This window comes from Arachis hypogaea, chromosome 18, assembly GCF_003086295.3.
Source record: "Arachis hypogaea cultivar Tifrunner chromosome 18, arahy.Tifrunner.gnm2.J5K5, whole genome shotgun sequence".
NCBI lineage: Eukaryota > Viridiplantae > Streptophyta > Magnoliopsida > Fabales > Fabaceae > Arachis > Arachis hypogaea.
The window spans coordinates 16,938,892-16,964,511 of NC_092053.1; the positions used below are offsets into that span (position 1 = coordinate 16,938,892).

The 25,620-nt window shown below is 34.2% G+C and overlaps 2 protein-coding genes across 2 annotated transcripts in view; both read left to right on the forward strand.

Moving 5' to 3' along the window:
* Positions 1-25,620, forward strand: part of LOC112771648 (probable sesquiterpene synthase) — a 149,708-nt gene that overhangs the window by 94,665 nt on the left and 29,423 nt on the right. The window lies entirely within an intron of this gene.
* On the forward strand, positions 15,794-21,558 carry LOC112773332 (probable terpene synthase 2). The gene is made up of 7 exons (XM_025818411.2): positions 15,794-16,058; positions 16,350-16,629; positions 16,741-17,116; positions 18,657-18,875; positions 19,511-19,655; positions 19,786-20,034; positions 20,919-21,558. The coding sequence occupies exons 1-7, from the start codon at positions 15,888-15,890 to the stop codon at positions 21,213-21,215; spliced, it is 1,737 nt and encodes a 578-aa protein (XP_025674196.1). The 5' UTR covers positions 15,794-15,887; the 3' UTR covers positions 21,216-21,558.

Consider the following 25,620-nt stretch of genomic DNA (forward strand, 5'->3'; position numbering starts at 1 on the left):
CAGAAACATGCTGCACATGGGCGTTGAACGCCCAGAACGAGCATCACTTCGGCGTTCAAATGCCAGAATTGTATGCAAAGGCGTTTTACATGCCTAATGGGTGCAGGGATGTAAATCCTTGACACCTCAGGATCTGTGAACCCCACAGGATCATCTCAGGATCTGTGGACCCCACAGGATCCCCACCTACCTCCACTCATATTCTTCCCTCTTCTCAACATTCATTCTCTCCTTCCAATAAACACCCTTCCCCAAAACCCCTCACCAATCACCTCAATCTCTCTTCTCCATCACCTCTTCACCACTCACATCCATCCATCTCTCCCCCACCCAATCCCACCCATATGGCCGAAACATACACATCTCTCCCTCTCCTCCATATCTTCTTCTCCTTCTTCTATTCTTTCTTCTTTTGCTCGAGGGCGAGCAACATTCTAAGTTTGGTGTGGTAAAAGCATAGCTTTTTTGCTTTTCCATAACCATTGATGGCACCTAAGGCCAAAGAAACCTCAAAAAAAAAAAAGAAGAGAAAAGGGAAGACAATTGCTTCCACCTCTGAGTCATGGGAGATGGAAAGGTTCATCTCAAGGATCCATAGCTCAGTAGTATAGCATTTGACTACAAATCAAGAGATCCCTGAGATATATCAGGGGATACATTTTTCTCTACAACTATTGGGAGCAACTAAGGATAGGGATACCAAAATCACTAGGGATCAAGCAACTAAGGCAAGGAAGAGACATAGAGGAGCTCAAAAAGCACCATTGGTCCTTCAAGAAGGCGCCACCCTCACTAAGGTGGACACATTCCTTAACTTCCTTGTTCTTAATTCTCTATTTTTTGATTTTATGCTATATGTTTATTTATGTTTTGTGTCTCTACTTCATGATCATTAGTATCTAGTAACTATGTCTTAAAGCTATGAATAATTCCATAAATCCTTCACCTCTCTTAAATGAAAAAATGTTTTAATTCAAAAGAACAAGAAGTACATGAGTTTCGAATTTATCCTTGAATTTAGTTTAATTATATTGATGTGGTGACAATACTTTTTGTTTTCTGAATGAATGCTTGAACAGTGCATATGTCTTTTGAATTTGTTGTTTATGAATGTTAAATATGTTGGCTCTTGAAGAATGATGAAAAAGGAGAAATGTTATTTGATGATCTGAAAAATCATAAAAATGATTCTTGAAGCAAAAAAAAGCAGTGAATATAAAAGTTTGCAGAAAAAAATATATAAAAAAAAAAGAAAAGCGAGCAGAAAAAGCCAATAGCCCTTAAAACCAAAAGGCAAGGGTAATAAAAAGGATCCAAGGCTTTGAGCATCAGTGGATAGGAGGGCCTAAAGGAATAAAATCCTGGCCTAAGCGGCTAAACCAAGCTGTCCCTAACCATGTGCTTGTGGCGTGAAGGTGTCAAGTGAAAAACTTGAGACTGAGCGGTTAAAGTCGTGATCCAAAGCAAAAAGAGTGTGCTTAAGAACCCTGGACACCTCTAATTGGGGACTCTAGCAAAGCTGAGTCACAATCTGAAAAGGTTCACCCAGTTATGTGTTTGTGGCATGTATGTATCTGGTAGTAATACTGGAAAACAGAGTGCTTTGGGCCACGGCCAAGACTCAAAAGTAGCTGTGTTCAAGAATCAACATACTTAACTAAGAGAATCAATAACACTATCTGAAATTCTAAGTTCCTATAGATACCAATCATTCTGAACTTCAAAGGATAAAGTGAGATGCCAAAACTGTTCAGAGGCAAAAAGCTACAAGTCCCGCTCATCTAATTAGAATTAATATTCATTGATATTTTGGAATTTATAGTATATTCTCTTTTTTTTATCCTATTTAATTTTCAGTTGCTTGGGGACAAGCAACAATTTAAGTTTGGTGTTGTGATGAGCGGATAATTTATACGCTTTTTGGCATTCTTTTTAGTAAGTTTTTAGTAGGATCTAGTTACTTTTAGGGATGTTTTTATTAGTTTTTATGCTAAATTCACATTTCTGGACTTTACTATGAGTTTGTGTGTTTTTCTGTGATTTCAGGTAAATTCTGGCTAAAATTGAAGGACCTGAGCAAAACTCTAAAAAAAGGCTGACAAAGGACTGCTGATGCTGTTGGATTCTGACCTCCCTTCACTCGAAATGAATTTTCTGGAGCTACAAAACTCCAAATGGCGCGATCTCAATGGATTTGGAAAGTAGACATCTAGGGCTTTCCAGCAATATATAATAGTCTATATTTTGTTAGAGATTAGATGACGCAAACTGGCGCTCAACGCTAGTTCTACGCTGCATTCTGGAGTCAAACGCCAGAAACACGTCACGAACCAGAGTTGAACGCCAGTAACACGTTACAACTTGGCGTTCAACTTCAAAAGAAGCCTCTACACGTGGAAAGCTAAAGCTCAGCCCAAGCACACACCAAAGTGGGCCCCGGAAGTGGATTTTTGCATTTAAACTTAAATTCTGTAAACCCAAGTAACTACTCTAGTATAAATAGGACTTTTTACTATTGTATTTACATCCTTGGTCTCAGTTTTAATCTATTGTTCATCTTAGGAAACTATTGATCATGTTTAGGGGGCTGGCCTCACGGCCATGCCTGAACCTTGTTCTTATGTATTTTCAACGGTAGAGTTTCTGCACTCCATAGATTAAGGTGTGGAGCTCTGCTGTACCTTGAGTATTAATGCAATTACTACTATTTTCTATTCTATTCAACTTATTCCTATTCCAAGATATTCGTTGCACTTCAACATGATGAATGTGATGATCCGTGACACTCATTATCATTCTCACTTATGAACGCGTGACTGACAACCACTTCTGTTCTACCTTAGACCGGGCGCATATCTCTTGGATTCTTGACCCACGACGAATGGTTGCCTCGCCTGACAACCGAGCCTCCCATTCCGTGGAATCAAAGTCTTCATGGTATCAGCTAGAATTGATGGCGACATTCGTGAGAATCTGGAAAGTCTAAACCTTGTCTATGGTATTTCGAGTAGGATTTAGGGATTGAATGACTGTGACGAGCTTCAAAATCGCGAGTACTGAGCGTGATGACAAACACAAAAGGATAGAAGATCCTATTCCGGTATGATCGAGAACCGACAGATGATTAGCCGTGCTGTGACAGAGCATTTTGGACCATTTTCACTGAGAGGACGGGATGTAGCCATTGACGACGGTGATGCCCAACATACAGCTTGCCATGGAAAGAAGTAAGAAGGATTGGATGAAAGCAGTAGGAAAGCAGAGATTCAACAGGAACACAGCATCTCCATACACTTGTCTGAAATTCTCACCAATGAATTACATAAGTATCTCTATCTTTATTTAACGCTCCCTTTATCTATACTTTCGAAACCTTTATGTCCAATTTAATCTGCCTGACTGAGATTTACAAGATGATCATAGCTTGCTTCATACCAACAATCTCCGTGGGATCGACCCTTACTCACGTAAGGTATTACTTGGACGACCCATTGCACTTGCTGGTCAGCTACATGGAGTTGTGACAAATTATGAATTAAGATTAGAGCACCAAGTTTTTGGAGCCATTACCAGGGATCACAATTTTGCGTACCAAAGAGCACCATTGGTTCTTCAAGAAAAGGAAGACCCCACCCTCACTAAGGTGGACCCATTCCTTAATCTCCTTGTCTTTTTATTTTTCTGTTTTTATTCTCTATGCTTTATGTTTATGTTTGTGTCTTATTACATGATCATTAGAATCTAGTAACTGTGTCTTAAAGCCAAGAATGTCCTATGAATCCATCACCTTTCTTAAATGAAAAATGTTTTAATTACAAAAGAACAAGAAGTACATAAATTTCGAATTCATCCTTGAAATTAATTTAATTATTTTGATGTGGTGACAATACTTTTTGTTTTCTGAATGAATGTCTGAACAGTGCATATGTCTTTTGAATTTGTTGTTTATAAATGTTAAATATGTTGGCTCTTGAAGAATGATGAAAAAGGAGAAATGTTATTTGATAATCTGAAAAATCATGAAATTGATTCTTGAAGCAAGAAAAAGCAGTGAAGAACAAAGCTTGCAGAAAAAAAAAAAATATATATATATATATATATATGCGAAAAAAAAGAAAAGAAAAAGCAAGCAGAAAAAGCCAATAGCCCTTAAAACCAAAAGGCAAGGGTAATAAAAAGGATCCAAGGCTTTGAGCATCAGTGGATAGGAGGGCCTAAAGGAATAAAATCCTGGCCTAAGCGGCTAACCCAAGCTGTCCCTAACCATGTGCTTGTGGCGTGAAGGTGTCAAGTGAAAAGCTTGAGACTGAGCGGTTAAAGTCGTGATCCAAAGCAAAAAGAGTGTGCTTAAGAACCCTGGACACCTCTAATTAGGGACTTTAGCAAAGCTGAGTCACAATCTGAAAAGGTTCACCCAGTTATGTGTCTGTGGCATGTATGTATCCGGTGGTAATACTGGAAAACAGAGTGCTTTAGGCCACAGCCAAGACTCATAAAGTAGCTATATGTTCAAGAATCAACATATGAACTAGGAGAATCAATAACACTATCTAAATTCTAAGTTCCTATAGATGCCAATCCTTCTGAACTTCAAGGGATAAAGTGAGATGCCAAAACTGTTCAGAGGCAAAAAGCTACTAGTCCCGCTCATCTGATTGGAGCTAAGTTTCATTGATAGTTTGGAGTTTATAGTATATTCTCTTCTTTTTATCCTATTTGATTTTCAGTTGCTTGGGGACAAGCAACAATTTAAGTTTGGTGTTGTGATGAGTGGATAATCTATACGCTTTTTGGCATTGTTTTTAGTATGTTTTTAGTATGATTTAGTTAGTTTTCATTATATTTTTATTAGTTTTTAAATAAAAACCACATTTCTGGACTTTACTATGAGTTTGTGTGTTTTTCTGTGATTTCAGGTAATTTCTGGCTAAAATTAAGGGACCTGAGCAAAAATCTGATTCAGAGGCTGACAAAGGACTGCTGATGCTGTTGGATTCTGACCTCCCTGCACTCGAAATGGATTTTCTGGAGCTACAGAACTCCAAATGGCGTGATCTTAATTGAGTTGGAAAGTAGACATCCGGGGCTTTCCAGAAATATATAATAGTCCATGCTTTGCCCAAGTTTAGACGACGCAAACTGGCGTTCAACGCCAGCTCTCTGCCCTATTCTGGAGTCAAACGCCAGAAACTGGTTGCAAAGCAGAGTTAAACGCCAGAAACAAGTTACAAACTGGTGTTCAACTCCAAGAAAGACCTCTACACGCGAAAGCTTCAATGCTCAGCTCAAGCACACACCAAGTGTGCCCCGGAAGTGGATTTCTACATCATTTACTTATTTCTGTAACCCTAGTGACTAGTCTGATATAAATAGGACCTTTTACTATTGTATTAGACATCTTTGATCCGTTTTATGCTATCTTAGACCTTCATGGAGGCTGGCCTCTCGGCCATGCCTGGACCTTGTTCTTATGTATTTTCAACGGTGGAGTTTCTACACACCATAGATTAAGGTGTGGAGCTTTGCTGTACCTCGAGTATTAATGCAATTACTACTATTTTCCATTCAATTCAGCTTATTCTTGTTCTAAGATATTCATTCGCACACAAAAACTTGATGAATGTGATGATTATGTGACGCTCATCATCATTCTCACTTATGAACGCGTGCCTGACAACCACTTTCGTTCTACATGCAAACAACGCTTGAATGTGTATCTCTTGGATTCCTTAACTAGAATCTTCGTGGTATAAGCTAGAATTATTGGTGGCCACTCTTGAGAATCCGGAAAGTCTAAACCTTGTCTGTGGTATTCCGAGTAGGATTCAGGGATTGAATGACTGTGATGAGCTTCAAACTCGCAAGTGCTGGGTGTAGTGACAGACGCAAAAGGATTACTGAATCCTATTCCAGCAGGATCGAGAACCGACAGATGATTAGCGTGCTGTGACAGAGCATTTGGACCATTTTCACTAAGAGGACGGGATGTAGCCATTGACAACAGTGATGCCCAACATACAGCTTGCCATGGAAAGGAGTAAGGATGATTGGATGAAAGCAGTAGGAAAGCAGAGATCCAGAAGGAATACAGCATCTACATGCACTTATCTGAAATTCCCACCAATGATTTACATAAGTATCTCTATCTTTATTTTATGCTTTATTTACCTCTATATTTTCAAAAACCATTATAACCATTTGAATCCGCCTGACTGAGATTTACAAGATGACCATAGCTTGCTTCATACCAACAATCTCTGTGGGATCGACCCTTATTCACGTAAAGTTTGTTACTTGGACGACCCAGTGCACTTGCTGGTTAGTTGTGTAGAATTGTGACGAAGTGAGATTCATGTTTGAGAGCACCAAGTCTTTGGAGCCATTGTAGATGATCACGATTTCGCGCACAAGTCACCTTTACGTCTTAGGGTCAATAGAGTATCGAGTCTCAACCTGGGACACGTGGTGGCAAGCCACGATACTTTAGCCAAGAAAACTCGTATCTCGGATAAAATTGAGTGTATAAGCCTCATAAACATTCATAATCATTGCAAAATCAATCATTAAAACCATGGCACCAAATACACTCCAAGTATTCACATTTTCATATATATTTCATCAATTTTCCAATCTTCCTTCACCCCCAAGTTACCACCATTTCCTAGCTTCATCTCATTACTAGGCCTATTACTAAGATTTAGGGTTAAAAGTGAAAAAATAGAAGTTTAGAGGTTTGAAATTAAGCTTTAAAACACAAAATTCATATTTTTGTACGTGTGGGAGTGCATTTTGCCCATCACGAGTACGCATTACCTCGTCCGCGTACGCAGGCACACTGAACAGAACCAAACGTCAGCATATGAAACCCAAGCTTGCGTAGGCAATGGTCTCTTTTTGCCCTTGATGCGTACGCATTACCTTGTCCACGTACGCATGCATGTCAAACAAAAACGCCCATCTGCGTATGGAGGGGTTCGCGTACGCATGCATTGCAAATTAGTAAAAAATGGTTAAGTTTACAGAATTTTAGTTTTACATATCGAACTTCCGATGCGCATAACTTTCTCGTTTTAAAACATTTTTCACCCATTCTTCGAACGGTGTAAACTTCATGGACCCAATTTTTGTATCAAATAAGTTTAAAATAATTTAAACATCTGGAAGCCGACTTATAACTCGTTGAAGTTTGGCCAAAAGTTAATTTTACACAAAAACCCCCAACCTCTATTTTTAATAAAATTCAAACTCAACCTCAACATTCCATATATATAATCAGCACCCCAACACCAATTACAACATCACATCCACCACATGTTACCATATACAACCATTCCTCAATTTTAAACAACCATATGCATAAATTTCTCAATAATGTCAACAAAATCATCAATATACCACCACCCATTCTTATCTATTCATATCACCATCATCAACTCTTCACCTAACAACCTAGTATCATCATAAACCATAGTCAACCAACAAATACTCAATCAATAACAACAATATCATCGAAAGCACTAAGCATTCAACATACTCATACGTTCCAACCTATCCTATGGTCATCTAGCCTAAGTTTTCACAAGACATTATATATTAAATACGAGAAACCTAAACCATACCTTGGCCGATTTTCTCGTATAACCCAAGACAACCTACTAGGCAAGAAGCAAGCCCTCAACACTGATTTCAGCAACTAGCACCAAATCCCAAGCTTCCGATTAAGCTTCCAACATATCCAATTGCTTCATATCACATATATACATACACCTAAAACATTTATCACATATACATACCCAAAATTTAATACCCAACACACTTAATCAAAGAATTAGCTAGGGTTCTAGGATTCTTACCTTGTTCAAGCACCAATGAAGCAAGATTGAACATTTTTCTCAAGCTAATCGGGTCCTATAACATAAAAGGACCAAAATCTTAACACTCACTATATCCAATTTTTTGAGAAATTGGGGAAGGAAGAACTGAAATCAAAATTGAGACTTTCTTACCAAATTAGTCACCGCACTTTGTAGAGCTCGACGCCGCGGACGCGTGGCCACAAACGGTACGGCGATCAAAGCTCGGAGTGAGAAGTTATGGCGATTTGGATCAAAGTCAAGGGTTTGGAAATCTATCTTCTTTCCCCCTTGTATGCTTCAGCGTTCCTTTTGCTGAATGGCGGAAGAGGATGGACTCTTCTTAAGTGTTTTGGGCTGATGGGTTGGGCCTTGGGCCTATTTGCGCCCGGTTCAACCAGTTCGGCCCGTTTGGCCTAATCTTGGGCCAAACTCTTTAAAATTAGTGTCAAAATTCTTGTTTTAATTAGCTCTATCTTATTAAATTATAAGATTTAACATTCCTAATTTCTTTTATTAAAATTTAATTTATTGATTATTTATTTACTAAATTTACGGGGTTTACATCCTACCCACCTAATTAAGATTTTTGCCCTCAAAATTCAGATTTAGTTACCTGAAAAGAGGTGTGGGTAGTCCTTCTGCATATTCGATTCGAGCTCCCAAGTATGTTCTTCAATTCCAGCCCACCTCCAAGCCACCTTAACCAGTGATACTTCTTTCCCGTGCAAACGTTTGATGCTGGTGTCATCAATCCTAACCGGGATTACTGGAAGTGTCAGATCTTCTCTTACTTGAACCGATTCCGGTTCTAGGACATGACTTGCATTAGGAGTGTACTTCCAAAGTTGTGACACGTGAAACACATCGTGCAGGTTCGAAAGATGCGGCGGTAAAGCGATCCTATAAGCCACTTGTCCAATCCTCTTCAGAATTTCAAATGGACTGATGTAACAAGGATTCAGTTTCTTTGTTTTAATTGCTCTACCCACTCCAGTTCTTGGAGTAACTTTCAGAAACATATGCTCTTCTTCTTCAAATTCTAAAGGATTCTGCCTTTGATCAGCATAGCTCTTTTGACGGCTTTGAGCGACAAGCATTCGGCTTCGGATTTTCTTTATCTGCTCATTAGTTTCAGCTATCATTTCAGGCCCTAACAAGCTTTTCAATCCAACCTCATACTAGCATAGCGAAGATTGACACTACCTCCCATACAGAGCCTCATACGAAATCATTCTGATGCTCGCATGGTAACTATTGTTGTATGCAAACTCCACCAGCGGCATATATCAATCTCAGCTTGCCGGCTGGTCCAAGACACAAGCCCTCAGCATATCCTCTAGGGTTTGAATTGTTCTCTCTGACTGACCATCTGTTTGAGGGTGATATGCAGTGCTTAAACTCAACTGAGTCCCAAATGCTTGCTGAAAGGCTCCCTAGAACCTTGAGATGAAACGAGAATCTCTGTCGGATATGATGGTGGTAGGCACACTATGCAACCTCACAATCTTTTTAATGTACAGCCGCGCTAACTCCTCCAACGTACAACTCATCCGAATAGGAAGAAAGTGAGCCAACTTTGTCAGTCCATCCACAATCACCCAAACAGCGTCATGTCCACCCCAAGTCCTTGGTAAGCCCAACACGAAGTCCATTGCAATGCTCTCCCACTTCCATTGCGAAATTTCTAAGGGCTGAAGGGTTCTTGATGGTTTTTGATGCTCAATTTTGACTTTCTGACAAGTTAAGTACTTGGAAACGTGCAATGCCACATCATTCTTCATTCCCAGCCACCAGAATACCGTTTTCAGATCTTGATACATCTTAGTGCTTCTCGAATGAATAGAGAACCCGCTTTTGTGCACGTCCTTCAAGATATCCTGCCGTAAGTTTCTGACGTCCGGCACAATGATTCTGCCCTTAAATCTCCATAACCCATCCTTATCCCATGATACTCTCTACTGCTTTCCTTGCTCAATTGCCGGTAATACTTTCTGTATTTCTTTATCGTCTTACTGAGCCTTTAAAAGTTTAGTTTTAAAATCACTTGAAATTTGCAACTGGCTCAAACACAGAGTCCCAAACTCCTCTCGTAGCATCATCCAAGTAGCGCATAGGGACTTTCGGCTCAAAGCATCTGCCACAACACTTGCCTTTCTAGGGTGGTAATTCAACTCGAAGTCATAGTCCTTTAGAAGCTCCATCCACCTCCTTTGACGCATATTCAATTCTTTCTGCTCAAAGAGGTACTTCAAGATTTTGTGATCGGAGAAAACTTGAAACTTGACGCCATAGAGGTAATGTCTCTAAATCTTTAGAGCAAACACAACGGTAGCAAGTTCTAAGTCGTGAGTCGGATAATTCATCTCATGTGGCCTTAACTGCCATGAGGCGTATGCTACGACATTACGGTGCTACATCAGCACGCACCCTAAACCCTTTAGTGATGCATCACAGTATACCTCAAACGGTTCACTCGGCTCGAGCAGCACTAATACAGGTGCAGTGGTCAACCTCTGCTTCAATGCTTGAAAGCTTTCCTCGCACTTAGGAGTCCAAACAAATGGTGCATGCTTTCTAGTCAGCTTAATTAAAGGTAAAGCGATTTGTGAAAATCCTTTAATGAACCTCCGATAATAACCCGCCAAACCTAGAAAACTCCTAATCTCCGTCACAGTAGTTAGTCGTTCCCAATCCATTACTGCCTCAACTTTAGCAGGATCCATAGCAATCCCCCGTTGACTTACCACACGACCAAGAAACTTTACCTCACTCTTCCAGAACTCACATTTAGATAACTTGGCGTACAATTTCCTCTCCTTCATGATTTGTAACACAATCTGCAAGTGATCTGCATGTTCTTCTTCAGTTTTGGTGTAAATGAGGATGTCATCAATGAAGACAACTACAAATTTATCCATACATGGACAGAAGATTCGGTTCATGTAGTCCATAAACATTGCCATGGCATTGGTTAACCCGAAAAATATTACCATGTACTCGTAGTGACTGTATCGCGTTCTGAAAGCAGTCTTCAGAGTGTCCTCGTCTCTAACCCTTATCTGATGATACCCGTATCGTAAGTCAATCTTGGAAAAGACTCCGACTCCCTGAAGTTGATCCATTAGGTCGTCGATCCTTGGTAACATATACTTATTCTTCACGGTAACCTTGTTCAGCTGCCGATAATCGACACACAGACGCATACTTCCGTCCTTCTTCTTTACCAGAAGTACTGATGCTCCCCATAGAGAAACACTCGGTCGAATAAAGCGTTTACCCATTAAGTCATCCAGCTAATCCTTAACCTCGACCATCTCTAAAGGTGACATCCTATAAGGAGCACTCGAGATTGGACCTGCCCCAGGCACCAACTCAATCGCAAACTCGACCTCTCGATTAGGAGGGAATTCATCAATGTCATCCAAAAACACCTCAGGAAATTCACAAACAACCGGAATTTGCTCTAAGCTTTGTTCATCTCCCAAAACACCCGCAGTTAATAGCATAACACCCTGACATTCATATCCAGAACAGTTTACTATCATGGAGTTCAAATAGTAGCTATTCACCAGGACCGGCCCTTTCGATCCTTCCGGCATAAAGTATATTGATCTCTCAGAACAGTCAAGCAAAACATGATTCTTAGATAACCAATCCAGTCCCAAAATGAGATCCAGACCAGTCATCGGCAAACAAATCAAATCATGAACGAAATCACGTTGTTTAACCCGGAATAGGACTTACGGACATCCTAATCTAGTCACAACGGCTTCAGAAGTGGCATTATGCACCCTTAGATCATAACGTAAGACCACAATCTTCAATCCTAACTCACTAGCCCTTTCAAATGCTATAAATGAATGCGTCGTCCTAGAATCAAACAAATCACTTAAAATTTTACCAACTACTTCACAGTTACCTCTGATCAAGGTCTCGGATCCCTCGGCACCTGCTGCAAAAGTGGTGAACACTCTCCCTGGCTGTTGTACTCTACCGGTCTCATACTTCTTCTTCTCTGGACAATTCCAAACCAGGTGCCTGGGTTGTCCTCAAAAGAAACACACTCCCAATTCTACTCTGCACGGGATTTCCGGATGATACTTTCCGTACCTCTTACAACCCACGTCTTGTTGTGTCTGCTTTCCATACCTTCTCCTTTTATTAGCATTGTTATTCGGCCTCTTGAAATTGCCTTGACCCTGATTATGCTGTGGAACAAAACCTCCACGCTTGAAATTTCTTCCCCTCGATGCAAAGTTCTTGCCTTGAGCCCTCTAAAATGGCATCCTCAGACTTTCTTTCTCCAATGCTGCCTTCCTCACACACTCCTCTACCACTCGGCTTTTGTTTACGAGCTCGAAAAAGACTCGGATCTCCATCGGTGCAACTTGTTAGTATACTCAGTAACAGTCATCTGGCCTTGTTTCAATTGCAGCAATTCAAGTTCTTTAGCATTTCTGACCGAACTGGAAAAATACTTTCTGTAAAACTCTGTCTGGAAGACCTCCCAAGGAATCATAGCACCATCTGGCTGCATATATGTCGTGTTCCCTGCCATCAGTACTGGGCCTCACCTTGCAACTGATAAGTCCCGAGTTCAACCCACTGCTCCTCGGGAACCTGCTGAGCCTACAGTGCCCGTTCCATAGCCTGAATCCAGTTATCTGCTTCAGTGGGGTTTGAGGTCCCCCTGAAGGTTGGAGGGTGCACTTTCAGAAAGGAGGCGAGAGTCATTGGCCCCTCTTCTCCGTTGTTTCTATTGTTCCCGTTATTCATATGGTTTTTCAGCGTTTCAACTGTTGCCTGTATAGCCACAGCCATGTTTCCAAGGGTATCCATAAAGTCTACAGAGTTGTTCCCTACGGTTTCAGAATTTACATTGCCTAACCTACCTCTGCCTCTCCCGCGACCGCGTCCTATTATATACTTGCAGTTTTTTAATTAAATAACTGGTTCTATTTCAGTTTTTTATTTACTTTTCTTTTTAATTTTTGTGATTAAAATTGATTGATGAATCGAATAATTTGAAAAAAAAAATTTAAATTATAAATTGGGATTTTTAAAAATATTTTTTAATTTGCAAAAAGAATTTATCATACTTTAGTGGTGTGATTTAATTAACTAATTTATAAGATTAAAAATAGTTAACATTAATCAAGATAATACAAGTGAATTCCTCCCATCAAAATTGAACAACTCATAATAAAGAATATGCAATTCTCTAATTGAGGAATGGCTAGAGAATTTACTCACTTTTTAACAAGACAAAATAAAAAGGAATCTTGTGTGGTACCAACTAGAGACATTAACTCATCTCCCTTTGCATGAGTGAACCATATTCTATATATAGTTATTGGTTCTTAACTCCTTAACATCGTTCATTAACTAGTACCATACATGTCTCTTTCAGCTTCACATTTGAAAATGCTAGGGACATTAACTCATCTCCCTTTGCATGAGTGAACCATATTCTATATATAGTTATTGGTTCTCAACGCCTTAATATCGATCATTACCCAGTACTGTACATGTCGCTTTCAGTCTCAGTTCCGGTGATGACTTCGAGACAACCTGTCCCTTCTGCAAATTTTGCTCCTAGCATTTGGCATGATACTTTCCGAAAATATGCTGATTCTGAATCCTTGGCATCTTATTTAATTTTGTATGATGAAATATGAGTACAAAACGTTCTATATGATTAGTGCATCTAAATTAAACTATTAACTTACATACACATGTTTTAAATGAGCGTTTTAGAGTAATAATTGAATTATTTTAATGTAATTTTAAGGTCACACACAGGTTCAAATTGTAAAAGAAAAATGCTACTTATCTTTTAAATTTTTAATTTTTAGTTAGTTTTTTTATTTGAATAATATTATCTAATTAATTTAAATACCTACTTTTATAGAAAGTTATTTGTTTTTTATGAAAAGTTATTTTTTTTATTTTTTTCTCTTCTAAAAATTGAATAATAGATAATTTTTAAAAAATACGTAATTATACTGATTGTAAAAATAACCACTGAAGTAATGATTAAATTAAGTTGTGTATAATACACTCTTTGGATGGAGTCTTTTTCCAAATCTCACATTAACATATTTATACATTGGGCTGTCCTTTTAATAATACATTTTTTTCTTATTTATTTTTTATTTTTTTATTAATGAAGATAACCTAATTAAGTTGAAAAGAGAAAAATAATATAATCTTGTTAATTTTCTTTTGTTTTTTAGTTTTTAAAAAGCTATAGTATTAAAATAGCCTAGTCTGCATTTTGTAAACATTTCTATAATTATATAGTTAATTAATAAATCAGATTTATTTTAATATTGACTTTTATATTTTTTAACTTACGTTTTTGTTTTCTTAATAAACAAATAAAAACTCTTCTTTAGTTATTATTAAAATGGCACAACTTTTAATCTTTTACGTTATATTTTTTTAGGAAGATGGGACAATAGTACACCTGAAAGTTCGCACGCTGGACACGATTACATTTTAATCATTTAATGAGTCACACGTGCACACCACTTATACACTCCGACAGATACATTTACCCTTCCAACCATCGGCATGTGGCGGCGTTAAATGATTGAAGTGTAATTGTGTCCAGCGTGTAAACTTTCAGGTGTATTTTTGTCCCTTCTTCCTAAATAAAATAAACACGAAAAATAAGTGTATAGATAGTGTGCACACGTGACTCATTAAATGATTGAAGTATAATCGTGTCCAGCGTGCGAACTTTCACATGTAATTTTGTCCCTTCTTCCAAAAATTAAAGTATAACTAAACTTGTAGTATCTCGTTAATCTAATATTTAGAAATTAAATTAAATTTAAATAAATTAAATCAAATTGATTCTTTCATAACCTTCTAATACCTAATTAATCTAGCACTTGAAACCTAAATTAAATTAAATTAAACTATGACAAAACTTTCAACTTAGCTAAACTTCTAACATTTAAAACTTATAAATTATAACCAAAGCTCACGTCACTACTCGAAGTAACACTTATTTATCAATTCTCCAACTTGCATTTGTAGTTTTCAATGTTCTAACAAACTAATAAATCGCCACTCTAGTTACCATTTAAAGTTTGAAAATTCTAATAACGTAAACAATCAAATCTAAGCGACTTAATATCATTAACAATTCTTTATTTCTTAATGAAATAAATTTTACTCACTAACCTCTTTATGGATGTTACCAGTAATGTGGGCAACTCCGTCCAAGATACAATTCGGATCGTCTTCCATTTTTGCTGTTTATTGAATCTAGTGGGTTTTTTCCCTTGCTTATCTCTAGGACCAGCGTTTTGGTGGGTGAAGTTGAATTAAATGTAATTTGAAACAAGTGAATTCGAATTTTATATATATATATATACTAAATCAAAGCTATTGCATTCAAATTACTAACAGTAATAAACTATGGTTGTAAATAAAAGCACATTGTTTCGATTTATTATGGGTAAATAAAATACAAATTGCAACCCATATATAGAATTCAAGTAAATCGAATTTACTATAATCAATTTACATAAAATTTAAGTAATTCGAATCTTATTGATTCAATTTATTACTACTATGGATAAATCGATTTTATCAATCAATTCGATTTATACATAAATGTGATTAACGACATGTATATAACGTATTTTGATTTAAGACATCCATGTAATTTTGTCTTCCAATTAATTTGATTATGTGATTTGCTCATATACATTAGGTAATTAATTTTTTTCAGTTAACATTAGTCAAATTTTTTAAAATTATTTTGTTTATACAAATTCTATACTCTAAATCATAAAATGTTGAAATTCAATTCTAAATTACAAATTTACATATTAAAATTATCTAATATTGACTAAGTAAAATTTAATTCTCCATAATTTTTTCTTCTCATATATACATATCTTGTAATTTTTGTTTTAAATATATAGATTTCTACCCTACTAAGCCAACTAGGGACTTGCCAACTCCCATTGAATGAATCATACTTGTATATCTATATATAGATAGACACAAACAATGTCTCTTACACCATTGATCATTAAGACCTTAGTTTCCTTTACCGTATCTAAGTCAAAGCCAACAACAATGTCTCTTGCACCATCTTCTGAGTTGAAGCGACCTTGTGCAAATTTTGCTCCTAACATTTGGCAGGATATTTTCATTCAATATGCTGATTCACAATCATTGGTATGTTATTTATCACTTCGTCGTCTATATTTGAGAGAGAAGAACAAGAAAATCTTTTTTCTTAAAAAAAAAAATTAAATGCTCCATAAAAATTTCATAATATTAACACCCAAACATAAAGGACAATTAAGGTTATATGGCATAGAGACAATTTTTTTCGCTCTTTTATGTTTTTATATTAAGGTAAATTTTAATTATTTTGAGCTATTTTTTTTTATCAAATATTTTCATTAACCTAATTACAAAAGTTTAATGCCCAACAAAAATTTCATTTCTCGAAATTATTTGCAGGAAGTCAATGAAACTACGAAGCAAGAGGTCCAAATACACAAAGAAAAAATAATGCTATATTTGTCTTCGAATGACAATAGCATTTTACAGAAATTAAGTTTAATTGACTCAATTCAACGTTTGAGTATATCTTATCATTTTGAACGTGAAGTTGATAAAGCGTTGGAAGAAATCTACAATAATTTTACCAACAATAGTCTTCCTATAGAAGATTATGACCTTCACTTTATTGCCTTACTCTTTCGTTTGTTCAGACAAAATGGATATCATATTTCATCAGGTATGTAAAATTCTATTATAAATAATATAATTACATTACCAATAAATTAAAATTTATGCCAATTAGTTATATATGCATTCATATTATTTAGTATATATGTGAATTATACAGATGTTTTCATCAAATTCAAGAATATCAAAGGAGACTTCGATGAAATAAATGTTCTTCAAAATGTTGAAGAAATATGGAGCTTGTATGAAGTTGCACAATTAAGGATTCATGGAGAAGATATATTGGAGGAAGCACATAAATTCACATGCAATAAACTTAAGTCCTTCATCGATCAACTGAGTCCATGTCTTGCAGACCAAATCAATCGAAGCTTAAGGCTGCCTCTTCACAAGACAGTTTCAAGGATACGAGCAAGATCATATATGTCATTTTACAAAGAAAATCCTTCCCATAACAAAGTTCTTCTATCTCTTGCAAAATTAGATTTCAATATGCTACAAAGCCTACATAAAAAAGAAATTGGTAATATCACTAGGTGAGTCGTATTATCACTCGCAAAATACTACCTACCTATCTATATTCTGTTATAGTTGTTATATATACATATATTACCTAAGTCAAAGTGAATAAATATTTTTAATACTCGATATATTTGGATAGAGCTTCATTAAAACCTCTCAATAGAAAATTAAAGGAAAAAAAATCAAAACAACTACACTAGACAACCAATCATAGTTGTAAAAACTGGATTGACCAAAAAACCGATGAACCAGATCCTATACCGGTCCGGTTCAGTGTTTGAACCGTACAAGAAATTGAACCGATACAAATCGGTCAAACTCAATGAGAACCGGTGCGAATCGGTCAAATTCGGTGAGGCGGTCCGACCGACCACTTGGGAGAAAATATTTTCAAAATGCTTGAGGTAGGGTTCAAACCCCTACCCTCAAAGAAACCAAAAGGCTCCACAACCACCAAACCACTATGTTTTCTATTTAAATTAATGCAAATTATAATAGATATAGATATCTTTCATCAAATAGTTTACTTTTATTTAATTTATTTTAATTTTAATTATAACTCACTCATTCTTAAATTAATTATATTTTTATTTAACAATAATTATAAATTCACTTATTTTTTTATAATTATTTAATATCTATTAATATTATTTTTTAATAAATACTTAGAGTATATAATAGTATAAAAGATATAAACTAATTAATAAATTATTAAAATTTAAAAATAATAGTTATTTTAATATAAAAACAAAATAAAAATATTTATGATAAAATAAAAATAATAAAATATTTATTGTTCATATTTCATATTGTTTTAAAATAATTTGATATTTTAAAATGTTAGTAAAAATATATATTTTAAATTTTAATTTTAAACTTTTGACTATTTTTTATTTTTTATTTACATAGGACCGGGTCAACCGGTTCAATCAGTAACCCAACAGTTAAACCAGTAATCTAGTAACCCAGTAACTTAATCGGTTCGATTACCGGTTCAGTTCTGACAACTATACGTGAACCAATAGAAAATTAGTCAACATCAGCCAATAATTCAAAAAAAATTAATACCCATTTATAATTTTTTTTTTAAATGGTTGTTTTATCAGTTTTTCTTCTTCCTCCTAACATCTCAAATTTTACATACCACTACAAGCCATCTACCACCACCAGCAGCCATCGTCGTGCCATTGGCCACCTCTAGCAATCTACTATCAGTTTTCTTAAATTCTAAATCTTGAATTTTAAATCCTAAATCATAAATCTCAAATCATAAATTCTAATCAGTAAATCGTAAATTCTAAATTTTAGATATTAAATCTTAAATTCTAAATACTAAAACTAAATCTTAAATTGTAATTAAACCTTAAATTTTAAATTTTAAAGGCTAAATTCTAAATTTTTTATTTAAATTTTGGATGTTTTTATTATTTCTAAGTTTAGATTTTTTTTTTTAAACGGTGAGTTATTGATTATTTCATTGGCTAAAAATTATCGGTTACCAATATTTTTCCTTATTTGTATATTGACTTGTATTGGTATTATTATTTCATTCAGGTGGTGCAAAAAATTAGCCTTTGCGACAAAGGTTATTTATGCTAGAGATAGGGTGGTTGAGGCATTCTTTTGGCCACTAACCATGTCTTCTGAGCCAAAATATAGTACTTGGAGATTGATATTAGGCAAACTGCTTGCATGTATATGTCTTCTTGATGATACTTTTGATGCCTTTGGCACATTTGAAGAGCTTCAACTCTTGACAGAGGCAATCAAAAGGTTGATTTGATCTCTAATCTTTAACCACCAATTTTATATTATTTATCTCAATTTGAAAATGAAAATATTGTTCATGTATATATGGATCATAATTGTTATGAAATCACTCATCCCAAAAGTTTAAGCTGATAGGAGAAGACAATATTAATGGTTATATCTCTAATATTCCCTCTCAAACAAGAGCCTCTTTTTGAGTTTGTTTGATTTTACATAGGCTTTCTTTTCTCTTTTTATTTGCCTTATACTATTTTTTTCATTTTTGGGGTTCATCAAAGATCGAACTCTGAGCTCTGATACCATGTTATGAAACTACTTATCCCAAAAAGTTAAGCTAATGAAAAAAAGGCAACATTAATGATTATATCTCTAATAATAATTTTCTAAAATAAGAAGATTTGTAAAGTTAAAAAGTAAGTATATAATCGTTACTGAACTAAGATAATAAAGTTCACATATATATATATGATAAAAATTATTAATTTAATAGTGATTAATTTTTTTTAATTTATTATTTTACTAATTTTTTTTATTATATATATATATATATATATATGTTGAGTTTAAGTTTAGCCAATCTCATTATTAATTATTTCACACATACATGAAGTTTATTTATTTATTTCCTTTATCATCAGATGGGATATTAATTGCATTGCTCCTCTACCAGAGTGCTTCAAAGTGGTTTTTAATGCATTTGTAGAAGAATTATTTGTTGATATACTGTCACTGACTGCAGAGAGTGGAAGATCAAGCTTGGTGTTGGAACATGTTAAGCAAGCTGTAGGCTCTACTTAATTAATTCATTAATTTAAATAATTACATTTTAATTTGCAACTTCCAGTTATTTAATAATCAGTATTTACTATTATTATTATTATTATTATTATTATTATTATTATTATACATGCAGATATTAAATTTGGCACAAGCCTACTTAATTGAAGCAAAATGGTGCCACGAGGACCACATTCCAACATATGATGAGTACAAGGTTAACGGAGTTCAAACGAGTACATACCCTCTTATGCTAGCAACCTTTATCATTATGCAAGACTTTGCTACTAAAGAGATGCTTGATTGGAATTTCATCGGTTTTCCCAAAATCATAAATGCTGTTTCACTAATGGTCAGACTCGCAAATGACTTGGCGACACATAAGGTGGACATCATTTTTAACAAATTTGTTTCATTCAATTTCAAATAATTAATAGAATTAATTAGTTTATTTATTAATAAATGTAAAGGACTAATAATATAAGAAGATTTTATAAGTTTTTTAAAAATTATTATTCTTGAAAGATAATTTTTTGTCATCAAATTATTTCTTCAATTTTTTTAAATGTTTAAACTAATAAAAAAATTCACATAAATAATTATATATCTAACATGTCTCCTCACATAATAATTTTTTTTAATTTATATATATTTTGTGTATAATTTTTTATCTTTAATTTATCTTATGATATATTTGTTCTTTTTTTAAAAATAATAATGGTGGAACTTTAGACCTTTAATTTTGATCATGAAATCTTTTATTCTATACAAAAAAACTATGCAAGAAATTTACACAAAATTTTAAAAAGAATTCTTTTTCAAAAAGTGTGTTAGAGATATTATCATTTATGTATTTTCTCGTATCAACTTAAATTTTTAGAATAATAGTATCATGACATTCTTATTAAAAAAATATATAATAATTTTAGAAAAAAAATCAATGTCATGCACCATTTGATAAAATTAGGATGTCGAATTATATATTTAAAAATTTAGAAGACATAAATTATGTCATAAATTACTTATTTTAAAAGATTATTTATTAATAAAAGTATATAAATAATTATATATATAATAGATTACACATGAGCCAAGAGTTTAAATGCTGAGGTAAATTGCATTTTTTTTGTCACTCTTTTTTTTTTTTTCATATATATATATAACCAATATTACATGAGGTGTGTTTTGTTTAACTCAATAAATATATATAGATACATGATAAATGATTTATTCAACTTTTGGATGTGACATGCATTCTTTAATTTGTAGGTCGAGCGGCAAAGGAAGCATGTTGCATCTGCAGTTGAATGTTGCATGAAACAATATGGCATTTCAGAAGAAGAGGCCTACAGTTTCATTTCGAAGGAAATAAGTGATTGTTGGAAGGATATAAATGAAGAGTGCCTTAACTCACATGACATTATTCCAAAGCCTGTGATTAACTGCATTCTTAACTTGGCACGTACAAGTGAGATGGTTTATGAAAACTTCGAGGATAAATACACAAACAATCAACTTCTAAAGGATCACATCGCGGCTCTCCTTCTGGATCCCATCGTCATCTAGCATGCACAAATGTTCCGTTATATTATATGTGTGTGTGGGACAAAATTAAAGTTGGCTTTCTCTATTGGTGTGTTATGTTATCGTTAATAAGGACGAGGAGAACTGCTGAAAGCTTAGATAAATAATGTTAGGTTTTCAAATGTTATTGGGTCTTAATTAGTCTTCTAATAATTATATGTATGTTGTTTAATTTCCCTCTGTTAGTTGTTTGCATTGTGCTTATGTCTTCTTTTGTCTATTTTAATCTGTTTGCAGTTTGTAATAATTAGAGACTGAACTTGGTGTTTAATTACCATTCAGTTACCTTTTATATATTTAACAAACAAAAAAAAAGTTTGTGGCATGTGCTTCTTGTATTTAAAAAAAGTTTGTGAAATCATTTTTGCTAACATCCGGTGGAATTAAATTATTAACCATTTCAACATAACAGTGGCAGTAATGCATGTACGTAGCCAATGAACCATACACAATAAAACGGCAAGCAATTATTAGATTATAATTTGGCTTTAAGTGCAAGGAAAGATGTGAGTCTAGAAGTGAAGGTACTAAAATATAGAGAATAAGATCGCAATTTAATCTGTCTTGTAATGATGATGGGGCTCTCTTAAATTACATTAGACAGGACTTATTTGGGTGAAAGAAATGAGATCAAGAATATGAGTATAATCACAAGGAGCAGAAGAAGGAAGAGAACAACACAATGATAAAATCAGAAGAAAATTCTCAATATAAGAGAGAAGTGTGGTGTAAGTCTTGTATTATCTTTTTTATGCAGTTGTGTTGATGCTTTACTTGATGTGTAGCCATATTTTGTCTTCCTATCAGTAAATTGCAAAGACATCAGGTATTAGTTATATTTGGGTAAGAGCTTCGCTGTTGTGTTATTTTTCTGTTTTAATTTTTCTTTAACATGAGTTGTTGTGATATTTTATTTTGTAATCTTGTAAGTATTAAGTGCTGACCTAATCTTTCTTTCGAAATGGAGAGTTTTACAAACTATTAATATGCAGTTATATATATCGTATTAAATTTGATTTGGTATCAAAACTGAAAACAAAAAGATAATTAAGTAGTAATAATGTTTTTTTTTTTAAAATAATCAATTAGTTAATTACTAAACTGGTGTGTAATTTTTTAAATATAAGTGAAATTTCTTTTTTTTTCAAAAATTGGTTTAGATAAGAAAAAACATTATCTACATATTAAATAATAAAAAAAATTATAAGAAGCTGATTTTTAATTATTCAACATTAATTAATTTTTTTAATTAAACAAATTCTCAATTTTTTTGAAACTTAAAGATTTAAATTTTAAGATAAATAAGATAATTTTAACAAAAATTAACTGATATTAATTGAAATCGATTGAAAAAAATTAACTTTCTAATTAAATTCTAATTCATATTTTTTTGTTTTAACTCTTATACATAATTATTATTAAAAATAATATAAATAAAATTATTAGTTTTTTATTTATATATAAAATTTTAGTTTTAAATTATAAATATTTTTTGTATCTTTTAAATTATAAATATATTGATGTTCAACAAAATTTATTTTAGTATATTTTTATCTCTTTTATACAAATTTTTTAGATCCGTAACTGTATATTAGTTTTTGTTTATCTACCGTCGATGTTATTGTTGTTTATGTGAGTAACCCTTGATTTTGTGATGATTATCTTGAGGCATTAGACTCTTTGAGTTGGTATAGTAATGCTAAAGAAACAATTATTATCTTCTTTTTTTGTTGTATAGAATTGAATTGTGTAAGTGGTTTATATGATTTGTGATAGAGTTAGAATTAAATTGCATTTTTTTGAGAGATTAATGATCCGTGACTTCTTTGGATATCGTCCCCATATATAACAGGTTGAGTAGTAAGAACTCTTACCATGTTACAAAGAATTTAAGAAAGAAATAAAGAATTATTTAAAAAAATATTATTTTTATTATTTATATTCTTTTATTTGTGATATATAGAGTAAGAGTATGTTAGTTATGAAATAATATCTTAATAAATTATATTGATTTTTTTTTAAATTTTGTTTGATATTTTTCCGATTTTGTTCCCTAATTATGATATTCTAATATTCCCCTTTAAGGTAAGTAGTGAAATCACCAATATTCAATTTAGTTAGAATTTTATTAGCAAGGACTTGTCTTAAAACTGTTTTAATAAAAATATCAGCTAACTAATCTTCTGATCTCACAAATGGAAACTCAATAATGTCATTATCAATTTTTCCTTTGATAAAATGTCGATCCACCTCAACATGTTTTGTTCTATCATATTATACAGGATTCTCTGAAATGCTGATTGCGGCTTTGTTGTCACATTTCAACTGGCTTGGTAATTGTGGTGGAAACCTAATCTCAGTCATTAATTTTTTTTTATCCACAATACTTCAGTTATGTCTTTAACGATCCCTCGAAATTCTGCCTCTACGCTTGAAAGAGCTACAACTTTCTGCTTCTTGTTTTTTCAAGTTACCAGGTTGCCTCCAACAAGTGTAAAGTAACCAACTGTTGATCTTCTATCATTTGGGTTGTCCGTCCAATCTGTGTCAGTGTATGCCTCAACCTTCAAATGGTCATTCCTTTTGAAAATGATTCCACTTCCGGGAGCTCCCTTCAAATATCGAACTATCCTCATGACAGCTTCCATATGATCTTCTTGTAGCTTATGCATAAACAGACTTATTATTCCCACAGCATAAGCTATGTCAAACCGAGTATGTGATAAGTAAATTAGTTTTTCAACCAATCGCTGGTACCTTTCCTTATCTGTTAGGGTGGTACCTTCTACTATCTTCAACTTCTGATTAACTTGCATGGGCGTATTTATTGGTTTTTATGTTTTCTGTCAGAAGGTCCAAAATGTACTTTCTTTGGGAGATAAAGATTTCTTTGCTGAATCGTAGAACCTCTATTCCTAAGAAATATTTTAGTCTTCCCAAATCCTTCATTTCGAAGTTTGTAAATAGGTTCCTTCTCAATTTTTCAATTTCTTCAGCATCACTTCCCGTTATGATCTATCATCCACATAGATTATTAGGCAAGTGATTAAATCTCCCTATTTTTTCAAAAAAAGGGTATGATCAGAATTACTTTGCTTGTACCCATACCTTTTCATGGCATCTGTAAATCTTCCAAATCAAGCACGTGGAGATTGTTTAAGCCCATAAAGAACCTTCTTTAACCGGCAAACTTCATGTTTTCTAAATTCTGTTGAGAAACCTGGAGGAGCTTTCATGTACACTTCTTCTTTCAACTCTCCATGCAAGAAAGCATTCTTGACATCAAATTGATGGAGTGGCCAATCTTAATTTGCTGCTATTGAAAACAACACCCTGATAGTATTAATCTTTGCAATCGGTGAAAAAGTTTCAGTGTAATCGATACTATAGATCTGTGTATAACATTTGGCCACCAACCTTGCCTTGTACCATTCAATAGTGCCATCTGCCTGGTGTTTAATGGTGAAAGTCCATTTGCAGCCGACTGGCTTTTTTCCTGTCGGTAGGATACACTTCTTCCAAGTTTCGTTCTTTTCTAGAGTTTTCATGTCTGTATTCATGACTTTTCGCCATTCAACTTTCTCATTGGCTTCTCGAACAGTTCTTGGAATCTCTTCTGTTAAGAGTCTAGTGGAAAAAGCCTTTGCAACATTTGCTATTCCTTCTCTAGCCACTCTTATCGGGTATCTTGAGTTACGGAGAACATGTTCTGGTGAATACTGATCAAGAGGCATCCTTCTGTTTCTTCTTGGAGGAAGAATAAAGGTATTGGGCTCTGATTTTTCATGTTCCAGTCCTATACTATTATTGTTAGTGGCCTCATTAAAAATAAGGAGTAAATTATCAGATTAACAATTACTTACCTGTTGTCTGATATTCTCAAAAGGACTCTCACTGATTGTATGTACCGAGTTGTTTTCTACGTTGAGTAAAGTATGCTCGGTGGCTCCATCTACTTGCTCTGTTTGAACAGTTTTTGGGTAACAAAGGTTATTTAGCCAACTTGATGGTTCATTATTGTTCTCCCCCTGAATGCCATGTTGGCGGCTGAAGTAAAATTCGGATTCTAAAAAATCACAGTTCATGGTCACATGAATACGGCGAGTAATTGGATTGTAGCACCTATACCCCCTTTTCGTGTGTAGCATACCCAACGAAAACACATTTTTTTGCACAAGGATCAAGTTTGGTTCTATTGACTTTGGGGATATGGACAAAGACGGAACATCCAAATACTCGAGGTGGTAAGGTTAGAATAGGCGGGATTACAGTGTGACTAGCCAAGACTTGTAAGGGTGTTTTGTGGTGGAGAACATGAGTAGGTAGGCGATTTAGTAAGTAGGTAGAGGTTGCTATAGCTTCAGGCCAAAAAAATTTTAGAACTTTT

Coding starts and splice junctions, on each gene's coding strand:
- LOC112773332 (XM_025818411.2), top strand. CDS start 15,888: ATGTCTCTTACACCATTGATCATTAAGACCTTAGTTTCCTTTACCGTA. Junction 16,630..16,740: donor TGGATATCATATTTCATCAG/GTATGTAAAATT, acceptor TGAATTATACAG/ATGTTTTCATCAAATTCAAG. Junction 17,117..18,656: donor GAAATTGGTAATATCACTAG/GTGAGTCGTATT, acceptor TATTTCATTCAG/GTGGTGCAAAAAATTAGCCT.